The 15,755-nt window shown below is 47.1% G+C and overlaps 1 protein-coding gene across 2 annotated transcripts in view; it reads right to left on the reverse strand.

Moving 5' to 3' along the window:
- SLC35D2 (solute carrier family 35 (UDP-GlcNAc/UDP-glucose transporter), member D2) overlaps window positions 1-15,755 on the reverse strand; it is a 47,128-nt gene that overhangs the window by 6,085 nt on the left and 25,288 nt on the right. Inside the window, exons 6-9 of one of the 2 annotated variants that reach the window (XM_014545693.1) lie at window positions 13,788-13,856; window positions 10,451-10,553; window positions 8,844-8,936; window positions 4,565-4,632 (exon numbers count right to left, since the gene is read on the reverse strand). In XM_014545693.1, the coding sequence (XP_014401179.1) occupies window positions 4,565-4,632; window positions 8,844-8,936; window positions 10,451-10,553; window positions 13,788-13,856 (333 nt within the window). The remainder of the gene's footprint in view (window positions 1-4,564; window positions 4,633-8,843; window positions 8,937-10,450; window positions 10,554-13,787; window positions 13,857-15,755) is intronic. The other variant, XM_014545694.1, reaches the window with a different exon arrangement.

The following is a 15,755-nucleotide window of genomic DNA, read 5'->3' on the forward strand; positions in this document are numbered from 1 at the left end:
ATCAGGCAGGCAGGCAGGTGAGCGGTTAGGAGCCAGCAGTCCCTGATTGCAAGAGGGATGTCTGACTGCCGGTTTAGGCCTGATCCCACAGGCAGTCAGACATCCCCCAAGGGTTCCCAGATTGAAGAGGGTGCAGGCCAGGCTGAGGGACAGCCCCCCCATGCACGAATTTTGTGCACTGGCCCACTAGTATATGATATACAGCTATTTAGATAGCATATGCCAGCTATGCCCAAGGGATAGAGGTGCCCATGTGGACAGCCCTGGACCAGAACCCCTGCTCAAAGGTTTCTTTCTGTTTCTGCAAATGACACACACACACAAATATTTACCCAAGCCTGTCTGACACGCTGGTGGCAGTCACAAGCAGAATTTAAATGACCTCATTTACAACCTGCTGCTGGTTACCATCCCATGCACAAGCATATACAGAAATTCAAAACAGATGTTCAGATACTAAAAGGCACTTTAACACTCCTGCACCGACCACAATGGTACTCGGAACATGACTCTTCTATAATTCCAGGTTTCAAAGAATGTCAAGAATTCTCATCTTGCCATCTCTGGTAGGACTCTTCAACCCCAGGCCTCCGTGACGTGTGAGGACGCTGGTCATGGGATGAATAGGGCCCATCTTCCCAGAGCATCGATCATACACTAAGATTTGTTTGCTGGGGAATTATGGGAATATCTGCAAACCTCAAAGCTCTGCCGTCCCATCGCCCAGCAATCCACAGCATCCTGTTTTCTCTCGTATGCCGCATCTCGCCAGTATCAATGACAGTTCAAAGAATAGAACACTTTTTATCCCCCAAGTAGGGAAATTTGATGCTTTTGTGTTTTTATTAAGGAATACATTACTGCTTCCGTGGGATTAAAGGGCCTGTTACTGGGGCAGAAACATATTAGGATAATTGTCCTCGGGCCTGGGGGCGGGTGCCAGTGGCCGGTATGAATCGGAACCTGTCATTTCTCAGCGAGATTAAAAAGACCTGCAGAACCAGCTTTTAAAATCCAGCTGGTCAGCTTACTTCCAGTCTGTGTGTTACAATCTTCGCTCCCACAGTCCCGCTTATCTTCCTGACACACTTTCACTCCGTCATATGCTTTATTTACAAACTCCTGATTACAGATAGCATTTCTTAACGCTGAGCCCTTCACCATAACTCCAAAGAAAGACCCTCTTCTTCACCATTCCATTGGCTTTTAAATCACATTTTTAAAGTGTTATAATTTTTTAAATTTATTTTCAACTTGGAATAGAGGTTTGGTGGTTGAAAAAGTTTGAAATGCAAACTTGAAAGCAGTGACTATAAGTAGGAGGCTGAGCGTCTGAGGCCTCCGGAGTCTGGGGTGGACGCTCCTTGAGCAGGGACCTGAGAGAAGGGACAGCCCGAGCCCAGCGCCAGTTGTTCTGAAACCCAAGGACATTTTCAGAGCTCACACTGGTTGCTACTACGGCGAAGAAGCAATGGGCCCATCCCAGTGTCCTTTAAGTGGGAAACTGCAGAAAGTTCTGGAAAACCCTCCAGGCCAAAATGGAAGCTTCTCTCTAGAGCAGCTTCAGAATGAACACTGGACCCTGGAGTAAAGTGTACACCACAGAAGAAAACTCTCAAATCCATGCTAAGGTGGACCCAGATCTATCCGGAATGAACGAAGGACAGCAAGCCCTGGCCGCGTGGTGCAGTTGGTTGGAGCGTCGTCCCATAGGTTGCAGGTCTGATTTCTGGGCAGGACACCTACCTAGGTTGTGGGTTTGATCCCTGGTTGGGGTGGGTACAGGAGGCATCCAATTGATGTTTCTCTCTCTTTCCCTTCCTCCCTCTAAAACCAATAAAAACATATTCTCAGAAATTAAGAGAGAGAGAGAGAGTGAGAGAGGGAGGACAGCCAAACTGAACAGGTTGGCCTCAAGAAACAGAAATATTAACAATATATAATACTTATTGAGCATTTCTATATGTGTCTAGCACTGTTCTAAGTGCTCTTAGCTCATTCAGTTCACAGAAGCCCACCTTATAAATCAGATACTTTAGCAGCTAATGTTTAGCTCATTGTTCCCAGTTTAGAGGTAAGAAAACTGAGGCTTGACAAGGTTAAATAATTTAACCAAGAACCATCCTATATAATAAAAGCCTAAGTGGTGTCACGTGCAATGTCATCACAAGATGGCCGCCAAAAGATGGCCAGCAGGGGAGGGCAGTTAGGGGCGATCAGGCCGGCAGGGGAGGGCAGTTGTGGGGGACCAGGCCTGCAGGGGAGGGCATTTGGGGGCGACCAGGCCTGCAAGGGAGAGATGTTGGGTGTGACCAGGCCGGTAGGGGAGGGCAGTTGGGGGCCATCAGGCCAGCAGGGGAGGGCAGTTGGGGACAACCAGGCTGGCAGGGGACGGCAGTTGGGGGTGACCAGGCCTGCAGGGGAGGGCAGCTGGGGGCTATCAGGCTGGCAAGGGAGGGCAGTTGGGGGCTATCAGGCCGGCAGGGGAGCAGTTAGGCTTCAACCAGGCCAGCAGGGGAGCAGTTAGGGGGTGATCAGGCTGGCAGGCAGAAGCGGTTAGGGGTAATCAGGCAGGCAGGCAGGCAGGCAAGTGTTTAGGAGCCAGCAGTCCCGGATTGTGAGAAGGATGTCCGACTGTCGCTTTAGGCCCAATCCCTGGTATCAGGCCTAAACCGGCAGTTGGACATCCCCCAAGGGGTCCCAGATTGGAGTGGGTGCAGGCAAGGCTGAGGGACACCCTCCCCCCACCCATGCATGAATTTCGTGCACCGGGTATCTGGTTCCGTGGTCGGCAAACTGCGGCTCACGAGCCACATGTGGCTTTTTGGCCCCTTGAGTGTGGCTCTTCTTAAGCCTTAGGAGTACCCTAATTAAGTTAATAACAATGTACCTACCTATATAGTTTAAGTTTAAAAAATTTGGCTCTCAAAAGAAATTTCAATCGTTTTACTGTTGATATTTGGCTCTGTTGACTAATGAGTTTGCCGACCACTGCTCTAGTTGATAATAAGTGGCAAAGTCACAACTGAAACACAGACCATCTGATTCCACAGTTCAGACACTTAGCTGGTAGAATGATGTGATGATTTTAGTGTCCTCAAAAGACCTACTTAAAAAACTGAGACCTACAGGGAACTCATGCAACTTAACAATAGAAAGATAAACAATCCAATCAACAAATGGGCAATGGACCTAGATAGACACTTTTCGAAAGAGGACATACAGAAGGCCGAAAGACATATGAAAACATGCTCAAAGTCACTAATTATACGAGAGATGCAAATCAAAACGACAATGCGGTATCATCTCACACCTGTCAGAATGGCTATCATCAACAAATCAACAAACAACAAGTGCAGAAACTACGGAAGGCTCTGTGTCTGAAAGTCAGATAAAATGGGGAACAGGAGGAAACCACACTCCCCCAACTAAAACACTGACCTCCCCAAAGAATGGCAGGTATGTGTGTGAACAGTGAATGGAAGTTCTCTATGCCTGATGCCACTTAACCAGGGGGCGATGGAGGAATGTTCCTGAGTCATGACAACGTCGGGATTCTTTGCCGCCGAAAGTTAAGACAGGTTTTAGTTTCGTCTCTCATAATGATGAGGCTGTGTGGGTAGCATTTTAAAAAACAAGGTAGCACGACATTTATTTAAACACACAGAAAATAATTCATGAATAACAATAGAGCACTTCTTCCTTTACACTTATTATTACTGTAAAAATATGTTGGTGTATGAATCCTTTCCATTTTGGATTTAAGGACTTTCTAATCATAAAAAGGCATACTTATAGTTCATCAACTATAATACACTAAATGTTCTTTGGCGCATTGCCAGGTATAGAAACAGTCGCAGGAATGTGAAGTACAGCCTGGGGAATATAGTCAATAATATTGTGATCACTACATATGGTGTCAGAGGCATGGATGCCGGAGTTACACAGGTGATCACTTCTTAAGTTATATAAATGTGTCTAATCAATACACTGTACGCCTGAAACTAATACACTATTGTATTAGTACTTATTAAATAGGGGGGGTGGTATATGGAACTGTACACAGATGGGGTCAAGCCCCAGAGAGTGACAGCTCCCACCCAGCTCCGCAGGCCACAGCACTTACAGGACAGCTCCCCCAGAGGGCTCACTTCTTGATTCCCTTCATGGAATGGTTACATAGTAAAGTTCAAGTGAAAAGAAGTCTCTCTTCAAGTTTATAATAACACTAGAAGCCCAGTGCATGACATTCGTACACTGGGGGGAGGGGTGCCTCAGCTTGGTCTGCGCCCTCTTGCAGTCCAGGACCCCTTGGGGGATGTCCAACTGCTGGCTTCATGTCAAACTAAGTGTCGGAAATCAATAGGCAACATCATGTTTGGAATAGAATGTGACATGTGACATGGGTCCCAGTCCACTCCTCTGCTACAGGGGTACTTTCCAGAGAAAAGTGGAGAAGCCCAAACAAAGGAATTTTGACAGAACAGAGAGAATGCATATTTTTTTATATTACCTGTCAAGAGATGCCATAGACCAAAGCTTGTACTTATCTATGATTTCTTACCCCAAAAAACAGGAAAGAAGAAACTGTATGATAAATAGGACATTCTTCCATTGGTTGAATTCAGTAGCCTGAAGGAAATGAATGATTAGATTAATAACATTACAGTTTAGATCTACTGGTTTTACCAAATTGTTCATTTTATTTAGTACAGGAACCAATTTCCCAAACAGAAAATATGTATATTTTTAAATCCTAGGCAGTACCAGTTATGTGAGATTGGGCAAATTACTTTTCTTCTCTAAAACCTCAGGTTCATTTTACAAAATAAGGATTATTTTCTTAAAACTTCCTCAAAAAATCGATCTGAGGATTTAATAAAATTGTTTAGAACCTTGCGGGTGACAAGAACAAAATGGTAGCTATGTTGCTATGGTTATTATTAAATCTTCACTAAAATTGTAGTCACAAAATCAGGTTAGGTTTACTTTCTATAAAATAACCTTAGAAGAAAGTTTATTATAAAATTAATAATACTGGCATTAATTATTAATTATGAACTTAAGAAAACTTTAAGTTTTCAAGAACTTGCAAATGCTTAGGAAGTATCATAAACATATAAACAATTATTTGCTATTTACGAAGCAATAAAGTACTTTGGTGGAGGAGCCAGTAGACAGAGAAGTTTAGGACTCGCTTTCTGCTCTTAGTCCCTAGCTGAGAAAATAAAATCAAACCTCTTGAAATGACAGGTGACAATAAAAAGGAGTATTTATTCATGATTTGTCTCTTGCCCGCCTCCAAAAATAATTTTAAGGTGACTCAAGACTATACATAAGTATTGCTGAATAACATGATTAAATGTAAGTTCTACTCACTTTCTGTTAAGCAATACTGTTAGCCAAGTTTTAATAATTTTATGTTCAAAATTATTTAAATCCTTAAGTTTATAATTCGAATTGTTTAAACCAATTAAGTAGGATTCTCTCGTCTGATTACTACAACCTTGTCACATTTCACTGTCATCATTTCATTAGTGATGCTTTGCCCACCTCTCTTATCAAAAAGATACACATACCCTGGCCCGTTTGGCTCAGCAGTTAGCGCATCAGCCTGAGGACCAAAGGATCAGGAGTTTGATTCCTGGTCAAGGGCATGTACCAGGTTGCAGGGTTCCCAGCCGCAGTCAGTGCACGATCAATGTCTCTCTCACATCAATGTCTTCTCTCTCTCTCTCTCTCACTCTCTCTCTCTCTCTCCCTCTCTCTCCCCATCCCCCCGCCCCCCACAAAAAATCACTCTCTCTGGAAATCAATGGAAAAGGTATCTTCAGGTGAGGATTAAAAAAAAAAAGACACATTAAATGTTGATAATTTCTGAAACTGGTTGCTGGGTACATGGGGATTGTTACACTATTCTCTCTCCTTCTGCATAGGTTGGAAAGTCTCCATCTTAAAACTTTTTTCAAAAAAAAAATGCTTACTTGTGAAAGAAAAGTATGCAATGAGTACAAACCTGTCATACTGACTGGCAAGCCCCAGGCCAATCAAAGGGGCAGAAACATCCCCATGGCTGATGCCGGGACCAAACAGAAACTACGGAAGGCTCTGTGTCTGAAAGTCAGATAAAATGGGGAACAGGAGGAAACCACACTCCCCCAACTAAAACACTGACCTCCCCAAAGAATGGCAGGTATGTGTGTGAACAGTGAATGGAAGTTCTCTATGCCTGATGCCACTTAACCAGCGATGGAGGAATGTTCCTGAGTCATGACAACGTCGGGATTCTTTGCCGCCGAAAGTTAAGACAGGTTTTAGTTTCGTCTCTCATAATGATGAGGCTGTGTGGGTAGCATTTTAAAAAACAAGGTAGCACGACATTTATTTAAACACACAGAAAATAATTCATGAATAACAATAGAGCACTTCTTCCTTTACACTTATTATTACTGTAAAAATATGTTGGTGTATGAATCCTTTCCATTTTGGATTTAAGGACTTTCTAATCATAAAAAGGCATACTTATAGTTCATCAACTATAACACACTCAATGTTCTTTGGCGCATTGCCAGGTATAGAAACAGTCGCAGGAATGTGAAGTACAGCCTGGGGAATATAGTCAATAATATTGTGATCACTACAGATGGTGTCAGGGGCACGGATGCCGGAGTTACCCAGGTGATCACTTCTTAAGTTATATAAACGTAAGTGTCTAATCAATACACTGTACGCCTGAAACTAATACACTATTGTGTGTCAACCATAATCTTAAATTTTTAAAATAATTTTTTAAAATAAGTACTTTGACTCAGATGACTAAAGAAAGTTCACCACTGAGTGTTTTCACAGAGGCCCCATCTGTTAGCAATCGCTGCTCCTGGCAGACCAACTGCCTGTGAAGTCGAGGCCCAGGAGGGACCCCCACACAGAGGCTCACCCCCCGCCTGACACCACTGCCCCTCTCCAGTCAGCCAGGAAAACCGACTCCGCAAGTGCTCCCTCCACCAACAACAGGAGCTGACATTTAGTCTAATTCACGAATCGACTCCTGGTGCAAACCACACTTGGCCAGTAAAGCGCAGTGTCCCACTGCAGACTAACACCTCTGCACAGAAATTCCTTCTTCCTGGTGTCTGGTGCACAATCTAACACGGAGGCAGCCCCGGTGAAAAATGACCCACGGGGAGAAGCTGTCCTGATTCAACTGTGGGCGAGGAAAAGGCCCTCCACCCGCAAGGCTCTTCCGGGGTCTGGTGATCAAACGGACGGAGGCAGGCGAGCAGGAGAACGTGGCGCATGTCATCACACACTGTTTAGCCGGTTTGCTCACAGGGACCTAAAATTCCGTTTCTGGCCACCATGCCATTCATGATATTGCTCCTACGGGAAGTATGCTTTTAGTTTCAATCAGCTGTTGAACGAGTTTCTAGGAATTTCTAGATTTCGACTTCAAGGAAGAAACCCAGGCCTTATCTGCAACAGCCCTGAAACGCCACCTGTCAGCACAGGTGGACTCAGGGACTTCAAAGGAAAAACTCGATTCCGTGGCGATGACATGGGACAAGCTTCGAGGGCCACTGCACCGAGGCTCATAATCTCGCCTTGTCCATGGCTCAGAGCCTGCGGATGGCGGCTGAAGAGTGACTGCTTTCAGCTGTCCTGCCTGCTCCTCCCGAGGGGGCTGCGTGCTTGCACCAACAGTGAGCCCCGCTACGCCTGGCAGCCCTGCATGAAAGCTGGTGTTGCTGGGCAGTTCTCCATAGAAAACATGGACATGGCTGTTGACTCCAGGGGCGCCGCTGCCAAGCCCACCTGCTGCCCCCTGGTTTTCCGAGAGGAATTGTGCAAGTTAGACAGTTCAGCTTCAGACACAACGATCAGCCCTGCATCAGCCCAGGAGGCCCCGGAAGCCGCAGCCTTCAAACCCCTGAAGGACAGCAGATGGGGCTGCCTCTCAGGCTGCGTGCTCCCCGCCGCGCTGACGCCAACTCCAGGATCGCTGCCCGGCTGCTCGGACGCCCAGGCCCAGCAACTCGAGGGTTAACGCCGCAGCAGGGGGGTGGCCGAGGCCACATGGACGAGGTTTTGCCCAGCACCTAGTGTTCCACTTGAACTTAAACATCTGCCTAAGATGCAGGCAACGCTCCTGGAGGCGGCGTGGCTGGCAACTTCTGAGGCAGGGCTGGCAGGGCGGGCATTCCCGCGCTGCTGGTGTCCACATGCCCCCCTAAGAGCCGGCCCCCACTCTCTCCAGCTGGGCCTCGTGCATTCCCACTGACCCACCACCGTGTTTGTCCCTCGCTGGTGTGCAGCGCCTATGGGAGCAGGGCCGACAGCGAAAGAAAAATACCTTCTCAAGATTTAAACACAGAGCCTGGGGTATGGGGACAAAAGGGCGCGATGTCTGGAACTTGCTTTAAAACCTTCCAGGGGTGGGAGTGAGGGCACAGGGGAGGGATGCCAGGTGAATGGAAAGAGACCAGGCAGCGTGGAAGCTGGGTGGCCCCGGAGTTCATTGAGTTATTCTCTCTCCCTTGTCTAGGTTTTAAAATGTCCCTGATCAAGGTAATAAATAAGTAAGTTCACTTTTAACGTCAAAATCCCCGTCTATGTCGAGTAGCTTCCCCAGGCTCCCCACACCAGCAAAGGGTAGCGAGACCCACCCTCGGACTTTCATGGGGCTTCCCCCAAAGCCTCCAGCCAGGAAAGGACAATACTGGGATGTCGGCCATCCCGCTGTCATGGAATCCCTGCAACCTGTTCCCCTTTTATTTCAGCGGCACCCGAGGCTACATATGGAAACTGCCGGCTGCTGGTGAGAGCAGCCCCGCGCTCACGCTCACCTGCCGGAGGTCCCCGGTGGAGACGCTGAGGATGAGGGTCGGGACGATCATGAAGCAGGCGTTGTAGAAGAGCACTCCGTACTTGCCCAGCTCCTGCCACAACGGAAACTCCGCTCAGCAGCAGGTCCATCGCTACCGCGAGTGTGTGCGGTTAGCAAGCACCCTGACCAGCTCTGTAGTGGACTATTTCCAGCACATTTCTGGCATGAAGTGCTCCCCTTCAAGGACACTGTCATCTCAGAATAAACATTTGTTTCGCACGAAAAGGACAGATAAAACGGAGGGAGATGGATGACCTCCAAGGTTCCACCCTTCTCTGACATTCTAACATTTTTTAAAGCAGGCTATTAAAAACAAGAACTCTGGGACAAAATAAAGAACATAAAAAATGTTAATATATTGCCCTAGCTAGTTTGGCTCAGTGGATAAAGCATCGGCCTGCGGACTGAAGGGTCCCGGGTTTGATTCTGGTCAGGGGCACATGCCCAGGTTACGGGCTCGATCCCTAGTAAGGGGCGTGTAGGAGGCAGCCAATCAATGATTCTCTCTCATCATTGTTGTTTCTTCTGTCTCTCCCTCCCTTCCTCTCTGAAATCAATAAGGAAGGAAGGAAGGAAGGAAGGAAAGAAGGAAGAAGGAAGGAGGAAAGGAAATTGTTCCAGCTTTGGCTTTGCGAGCTCTTTAAAAAAAAAAAAAAGTTAATATAAACAGAACTCCTTAGAAACATCTGTTCTTTCCATTGAAGAACCGCAGGTTAAGACGCCAGGTATCTCATGTCCCAATCTCCCATAAATTTACTTCATTAAAGTGGCTACACCACTTCTCCACCACTTTCCATACAGGGTGACATACTGTGATTCTCAAAAGGAAACAAACCTGTTTTTGTGAAACTGCCACCATCAAAGAACAAATGGCTGTGCAGAGAAAGGCAGCGCCGTGAGCGCAGCGCGTGGGAATGAGCCTGTCATCAGAGCAACCCCCTCACGCGACACAAAGAACTTGGAACAAAGAAACGCATGTCTGGCTCGTCCTCGGAGTTGCCAGAACAGCTGGGTGGGGAGAGGGCTGGGGCCTCCACGGAGGCAGCAACTCAGAAGAAAAGCTCATCTGCCCACCAGCCCCTCGGGACTGAGCGAGGCGGGACTGCGGACAGGACTTAGCCGCTGCCCGCTCCAGTCGTCTGTCCACAGAGGAGGAAACGGAGGTTTGAGGAAGTTAGGCAGAAAGTCACAATGGCCCCGGGAAGCAGCAGACTTCACTGTGGCCCTCATCCCAGACTCTCACGCTGGAGTTGCTCTCAGTCTCCCTGTCGCAGAGGATGATGGGAAAAAGCTGCTTTTAACTTTAATTTGCCTTTCAAAACAATCCCTTTTATATATTCTGACTTTGCTTCAAAAGAGTGGCATCTTTTCCTATCCTATCTAATTTTCAACCAAAACTTTGCAAGGCGAGGAGTCACAAGAAACTATATGGACAAGATCACTGAAAAGAAATGAGGGACATTGTGTAAATTACATTACTTGCCAACTTTACAACTCATTTTCTGTTTTCACGTAAGTTCAGGGGCCAGATGACACAGCCTGAGACGCAGGAGGGAGAGATGGTACCTGCGGGTCCATTTTCTGCTTCGTGTAGACCCCATTCGCTGCCGTGAAGATGTCATTCAGGAGCACAAACACGTAGCCTTCCAAGTTAAAGGCCAGGTCGGAACTGGGAGGGAGAGCAGAGGAGGGTGATTCAGAAGCTCACAGCTTGGCCCCCACGGCCGCCTGGTCCATCTTTCCTTGACAAATCCGCGGTGATGCTAGTAATTACCACCCGCCCCCGCCCCCCACGGTGAATGCCCGATGCTCTGCTTGGCCTCCAGACAAACAAAACCAGGCCATCAGGCGGCTTCGCCTCCATCGCGAATGGCTTAAACCCAGAGGACATTAACGGTCCTGTAACTGCAAAGCCCTTTCTTTTGCTGACGGACCAGCTGGCATGTCTGCTGAGCTCCACTTTTCTAAGGGGAATGACTCTCCCACACACCCAGCGGCCGTTGCTTATTGTAGCAAACAGGGCCATCCCCAGGGTCCAGCCGTGGGGACAGCTGGGCAGTGACTGGGGCAAGAGGAGTCGCTGGAGAAACTGACACCTCCATCTGGTGCCCAGTCACACACCGCACCCCCAGCACCTTGTCCGTCAAAAAGGCCAAGCAGGGGCCCATGCTCTCTCTGCGGCTCCTCTAAGGCTCCCCTCTTCCCGTTCGTTCGAAGATCTTCTCCTCCATTCCCACTTTAAATAGTGACACTAGCATGAAAATGTGGGGGGGCGTGTGGCGTAGAGAGGAGAGAGAACAGCCGCTCAGCCAGGCTGCCATTCATCCCGCTGCCCTGGACCTTCCAGGCGGCATCAGACCCACGTCCTAAGTCACAGACAGACACCGCCCAGGAGGTCCTCTGCCCTCTCAGGGTCAGTGAGTGGGGCCTGTGAATGTGACTGGCAATGGACAGGTGAGCAGCAGAACTAGGTATGCAAATTGTAGTCATATTTTATGTGTACAGAGTCCACAGAGACGAAGTGGAAGTCCATGAAGCTGTGGACTCAGGGGCGACTACACCATTTTAACAAAGACGAGGGTTTAGGTTTGGAGGAACAAATACATTGCAGGAAAGGGACCGGGACATCCCTGGGGAAGCGCAGGAGGAGCAGGGTTGTTTGAGGGAGGTCTGTTATGCTGACTCCTCACCGCCCGGGACAATAACTGCCTTCCTGTTCCTGGGGAGGACCGGCCACTGGCATTAGCATCTACAAATATATTTGTGAGAAAGTAAATTAATTTTAGATCACCGTAAATCAGAATTCTGAGGACCGGCCACCTCACCGGGAAACGTGTGGCCGCTCGTAGGCAGAAAGGGGAGGGCAGAGAATTCCTACACCTGTTGACTCTCCACCGCCTTCTGCTCAAAATAATGCTTATGCCAAAGTGGCCTACTTTGGAGCAGCATACCCTGATCCCCTTCAACATCAAAACAAGATGATTTCTAACCAAAGAGGAGGGAGTAGAGAGGGGCCAAAACTGCACCAACATATGAACGCAAATTAAACTAGATTTTGCTTGAAGCTTCCACTGGCATTAGCATCTACAAATATATTTGTGAGAAAGTAAATTAATTTTAGATCACCGTAAATCAGAATTCTCTGGCTCAGTCACAGAAATAGAGTCTCTCAAAATAAGGGTTCAAACCTCCTGCCTACGCACATTTGGCCAATAAAATATAAAAAAAAAGACAAAAAAAAAAAAAATAAGGGTTCAAACCTCCTGCCTACGCACATTTGGCTCAGTGTTTAAAAGGTGGCCGTTCCCTAACTTGGCAGAGCTGAATGAGCAAACAGCCAGGCTTCTCCGAGGGAGGGAGGGAGGGAGGCGGAGCTCACTTCCTCAGGAGCTGAGGGATCCCCAGAGTTCTCAGATCTCTCGGGGGCTGGGGGTGGGGGCGTAGTTCCGAACATCATCTGTTTAGGCCAGTAGTAAAAGCACAGAGGTTTGAGAAGAACTTACTTGTTTATAAATGCGCAGATTCATGGTTAACCCTTGTGGCTCATCTAGGGCTGTTCACACACATTCTATTTCAACTTCTTCTGGACATGTGCCTCGATTTGGCAAATAAAATGTCAGAGGAATTAACTCATCTCTGTGGGCCAAAGTGTGCAGAGTTGGTGCACAGTCCCCCACAGGCCCTCTCCCGGCCTGGGGTAGGCAGGGTCCCTCAACCTGGATCCCTGAAGCTACACTGAGCAGAGCACACACAGCATGAACTGGTGTTGGCTCGCAGCGTGGCGGGAGCAGACTATGTGTGGCATGCTAAACCCCCGATCTGAGATGTGGGGGCTGTTTGTTACAGCAGCATGAGTTGGCTGATCCAACTGAGTCCATTCTAGGATTCCTTGCATTTGGATGAGTTAATCTCAGTGAGAAGAGAGAAGGTGGGGTCTCAGCTGGCCTACAGCTCGGAACTGCGCTTGTCACCCACCAGGATGGTATCCAGGCTGTGGGTGCTGAGAAAGGGGGAAATCAAGACTCATGTTCCCAGCTGGCTCCCAGGTTGTGTTGGACATTTGGGAAGCACGCCACCCTTCCCGCTCATTAGGGTGCCACGCAGGTTAACGATGAGCTGAATTTCCACCAAGTGGTTCTGGAATGTGCTTTCCCGCACGCAGCACCTGAAGTGCCATTCCTCACCACGGGCTCGCAGACATTCTTATAAACCAGTTTCCGGAAAAGTCTTCCACTGGCTCTAGGTCAGCGGTTTCACACCGAGCTCTGAGACCCAGAAGGGGAGGCTGCGGGGAGACCCCGGAGCGCTGTGGGAGGAGGGCACGCTAACAGAGCACACCCCTTTCTTAGCTACTTGACTCGTCTGATTTTGTTTGAGCAAAAGTCTTCATGATTAAGACGGGCTTTCAAATGCCAACGTGGAGTTCTCACTCCTGGTCTTGCATATCGGGGAGTAAGATCGGAGGCATGCACTGGCACTGGCTCAGGTCTCAAACATGCCTAAGCTTTTCATGAGAGGTTCTGCCCTTGGTACACTGACTCCTCAGGCATCACAGCACTCAAGGGCTTTATGAAACTGCTATTCTTCTTGATCAAATGCCCAAGTTTTCAAGTAAAATTTTATACTGAAGACAAATACTCAGTAATGAAAGTAAACAGTTCAGTCCTTTTTATGAAGGAAAGCTGCATTAATATCGTATAACGCTCTCTTTGTATATCCTCAGACATGTTCTGGCCCACATGGAATCCAGCTTGGCTTTCACAAGAACACATGGGGGTCCCCCTGACATCAACGGATCTGTCTCTTGGCTGCTCAGCCAGATGGGAAATAAAAGTGAGAGCGGGCTGGGCCTATTGTCAAAAACACAAAGCAGTTACTGAGCAGAAACTGCCCAAAGTCTTACCCAGCTGCTATGAAAGCGCCGAGAACGATGGCAAAGACACTGATGATGATGTTCAAGGGATACTGTTTCCTGTCACAGATAAATAGATGGTTAGCTAGACAGACAGACAGACCAAGGAAAGAAGGAGCGTGAAAACATATGGATTCTATTTTTAAAACAAACTGACAATAGACATTGTTAACCGTTTTATAGCTAAAATCTAAGGAATACTGCTTTACCTAGAGAAAGCATTAGAAAAGTATCTTGAAGGAGTTGAGTAAGTCAAACCAAATTTACTGCGTTTCTTAAGCAACTGCCTTAATCTGGTTATGAGTGTCTTTCTCTGCTCTCACTGGAGAGATGCTGAGACAAAATGCAGGACAGCTCGTGCTGGTAGGGCTAGTCAGTGTGTACTTTATCAAGCATCCAAAGGTTAAGATAAAATTCAACAGCAGGACTTAAAGAACTGGGCCACCACCCAAATTTCATGGCTAAATAATCTTCACAGCAAATCAGGAATGACCTTTTTGAGTGTCAACCTGAGTATCCTTATGAGAAATTTCTAAACCAACCTTATAAAAATCAACTTACTCTGATTGTGTCACATCATAATCTCTGCATCAGAATCACCTCCCCTCCTACCCTAACAGTTTTGTGTGGACAACTGTCCCTCTGTGTTCCAAAATCAGTGTACATTCCCTCTGGATCAGGAAACAGATTTACATCTGTTTGGTAGTGGTGGTGGCTTTTTATAAATATCTACCACAAACATGCATTATTTGTCTAATGTAAAACTACAATAAAAACATCACTCATGACTTGGTTAGTGTGGCAAAGTTGGCTGGATGTCATCCCATACACCAAAGGTTGTGGGCTCCATCCCTAGTGGGGGGTGCATGTGGGAGGCAACCTATCGATGTTTTGCTCTCTCCCTTCCTCTCTCTCTCTCTCTCAAATCAATAAAAACATATCCTTAGGTGAGGATTTTTTTAAAAATCACTCGCCCTAGCCAGTTTGGCTCAGTGTATAGAGTGTTGGCCCTCGGACTGAAGAGTCCCAGGTTCAATTCCCGGTCAAGATCAGATACCTGGGTTGCAGGCTCAATCCCCAGTCCCTGTCAGGGTGCGTGTGGGAGGCAACCAACTGATATGTCTCTTCCCCTCACTTCCACTCTCTGTAGGAACATCAAGGGCAAAAATATCCTCTGGTGAAGATTAATAAAACAAAACAAATCATTCGTTAAGTTGGTAGGGAATCATGAAAACAGGAGACTGCTTTTAAGTTGAACTATTTGTCCTTAAGTTACAGCTACTGGTAATTCAAATCAACTGTTTGGAAAGAGGACGGGATGTTGAGGATTTGCTAGGGAAAACCACTGCAGGGAAGGGAGAGAGGAGTCGGAGGAACCGAGGAAAAAGCAATCACCCGAGTATGATGGTTTCCAGGAGTAAAGTCAGCGGGATGGTAAACTTCCTGAGCACGGTGAACATTGGCAGGCTGTCAGGAAAGATGCAAGCAAAACAACATCAGACACCAAAAAAAGGTTTCGCGTGTTTCACATTTTTAATTAAGGCACCAATTTTCCAAATGAATATGAGGAATTAATCTAATTCTCACATATACTACTACTAACAAATCGCATTAAATCATTCTAAAAATGGAGATGAAATCATCTCATGCCACTTTCACTTATTAGCTATTTAACACATCATAACATCCAACTACTACAAAACTGTGCTAAAGCTAGTATACAATGTGAAGAACCAATGGACCCTTTGGCAAAGCAAACTGGGACTATGTATCAGGAGTCATTAAATGGGCCCTGGCAGGTGACTCAATTGGTTGGAGCATCTGGTAGACCTAAAGTTGTGGCTTCCATTCCTGATCAGGGCACATACCTAGGTTGCGGGTTTAATCCCTGGTTGGGGCGCCTGTAGGAGGCAATCAATCTCAATCTCAATCTCTCTCTCTCTCTCTCTCTCTCTCTCT

Source organism: Myotis brandtii, unplaced genomic scaffold (genome assembly GCF_000412655.1).
Source record: "Myotis brandtii unplaced genomic scaffold, ASM41265v1 scaffold419, whole genome shotgun sequence".
NCBI lineage: Eukaryota > Metazoa > Chordata > Mammalia > Chiroptera > Vespertilionidae > Myotis > Myotis brandtii.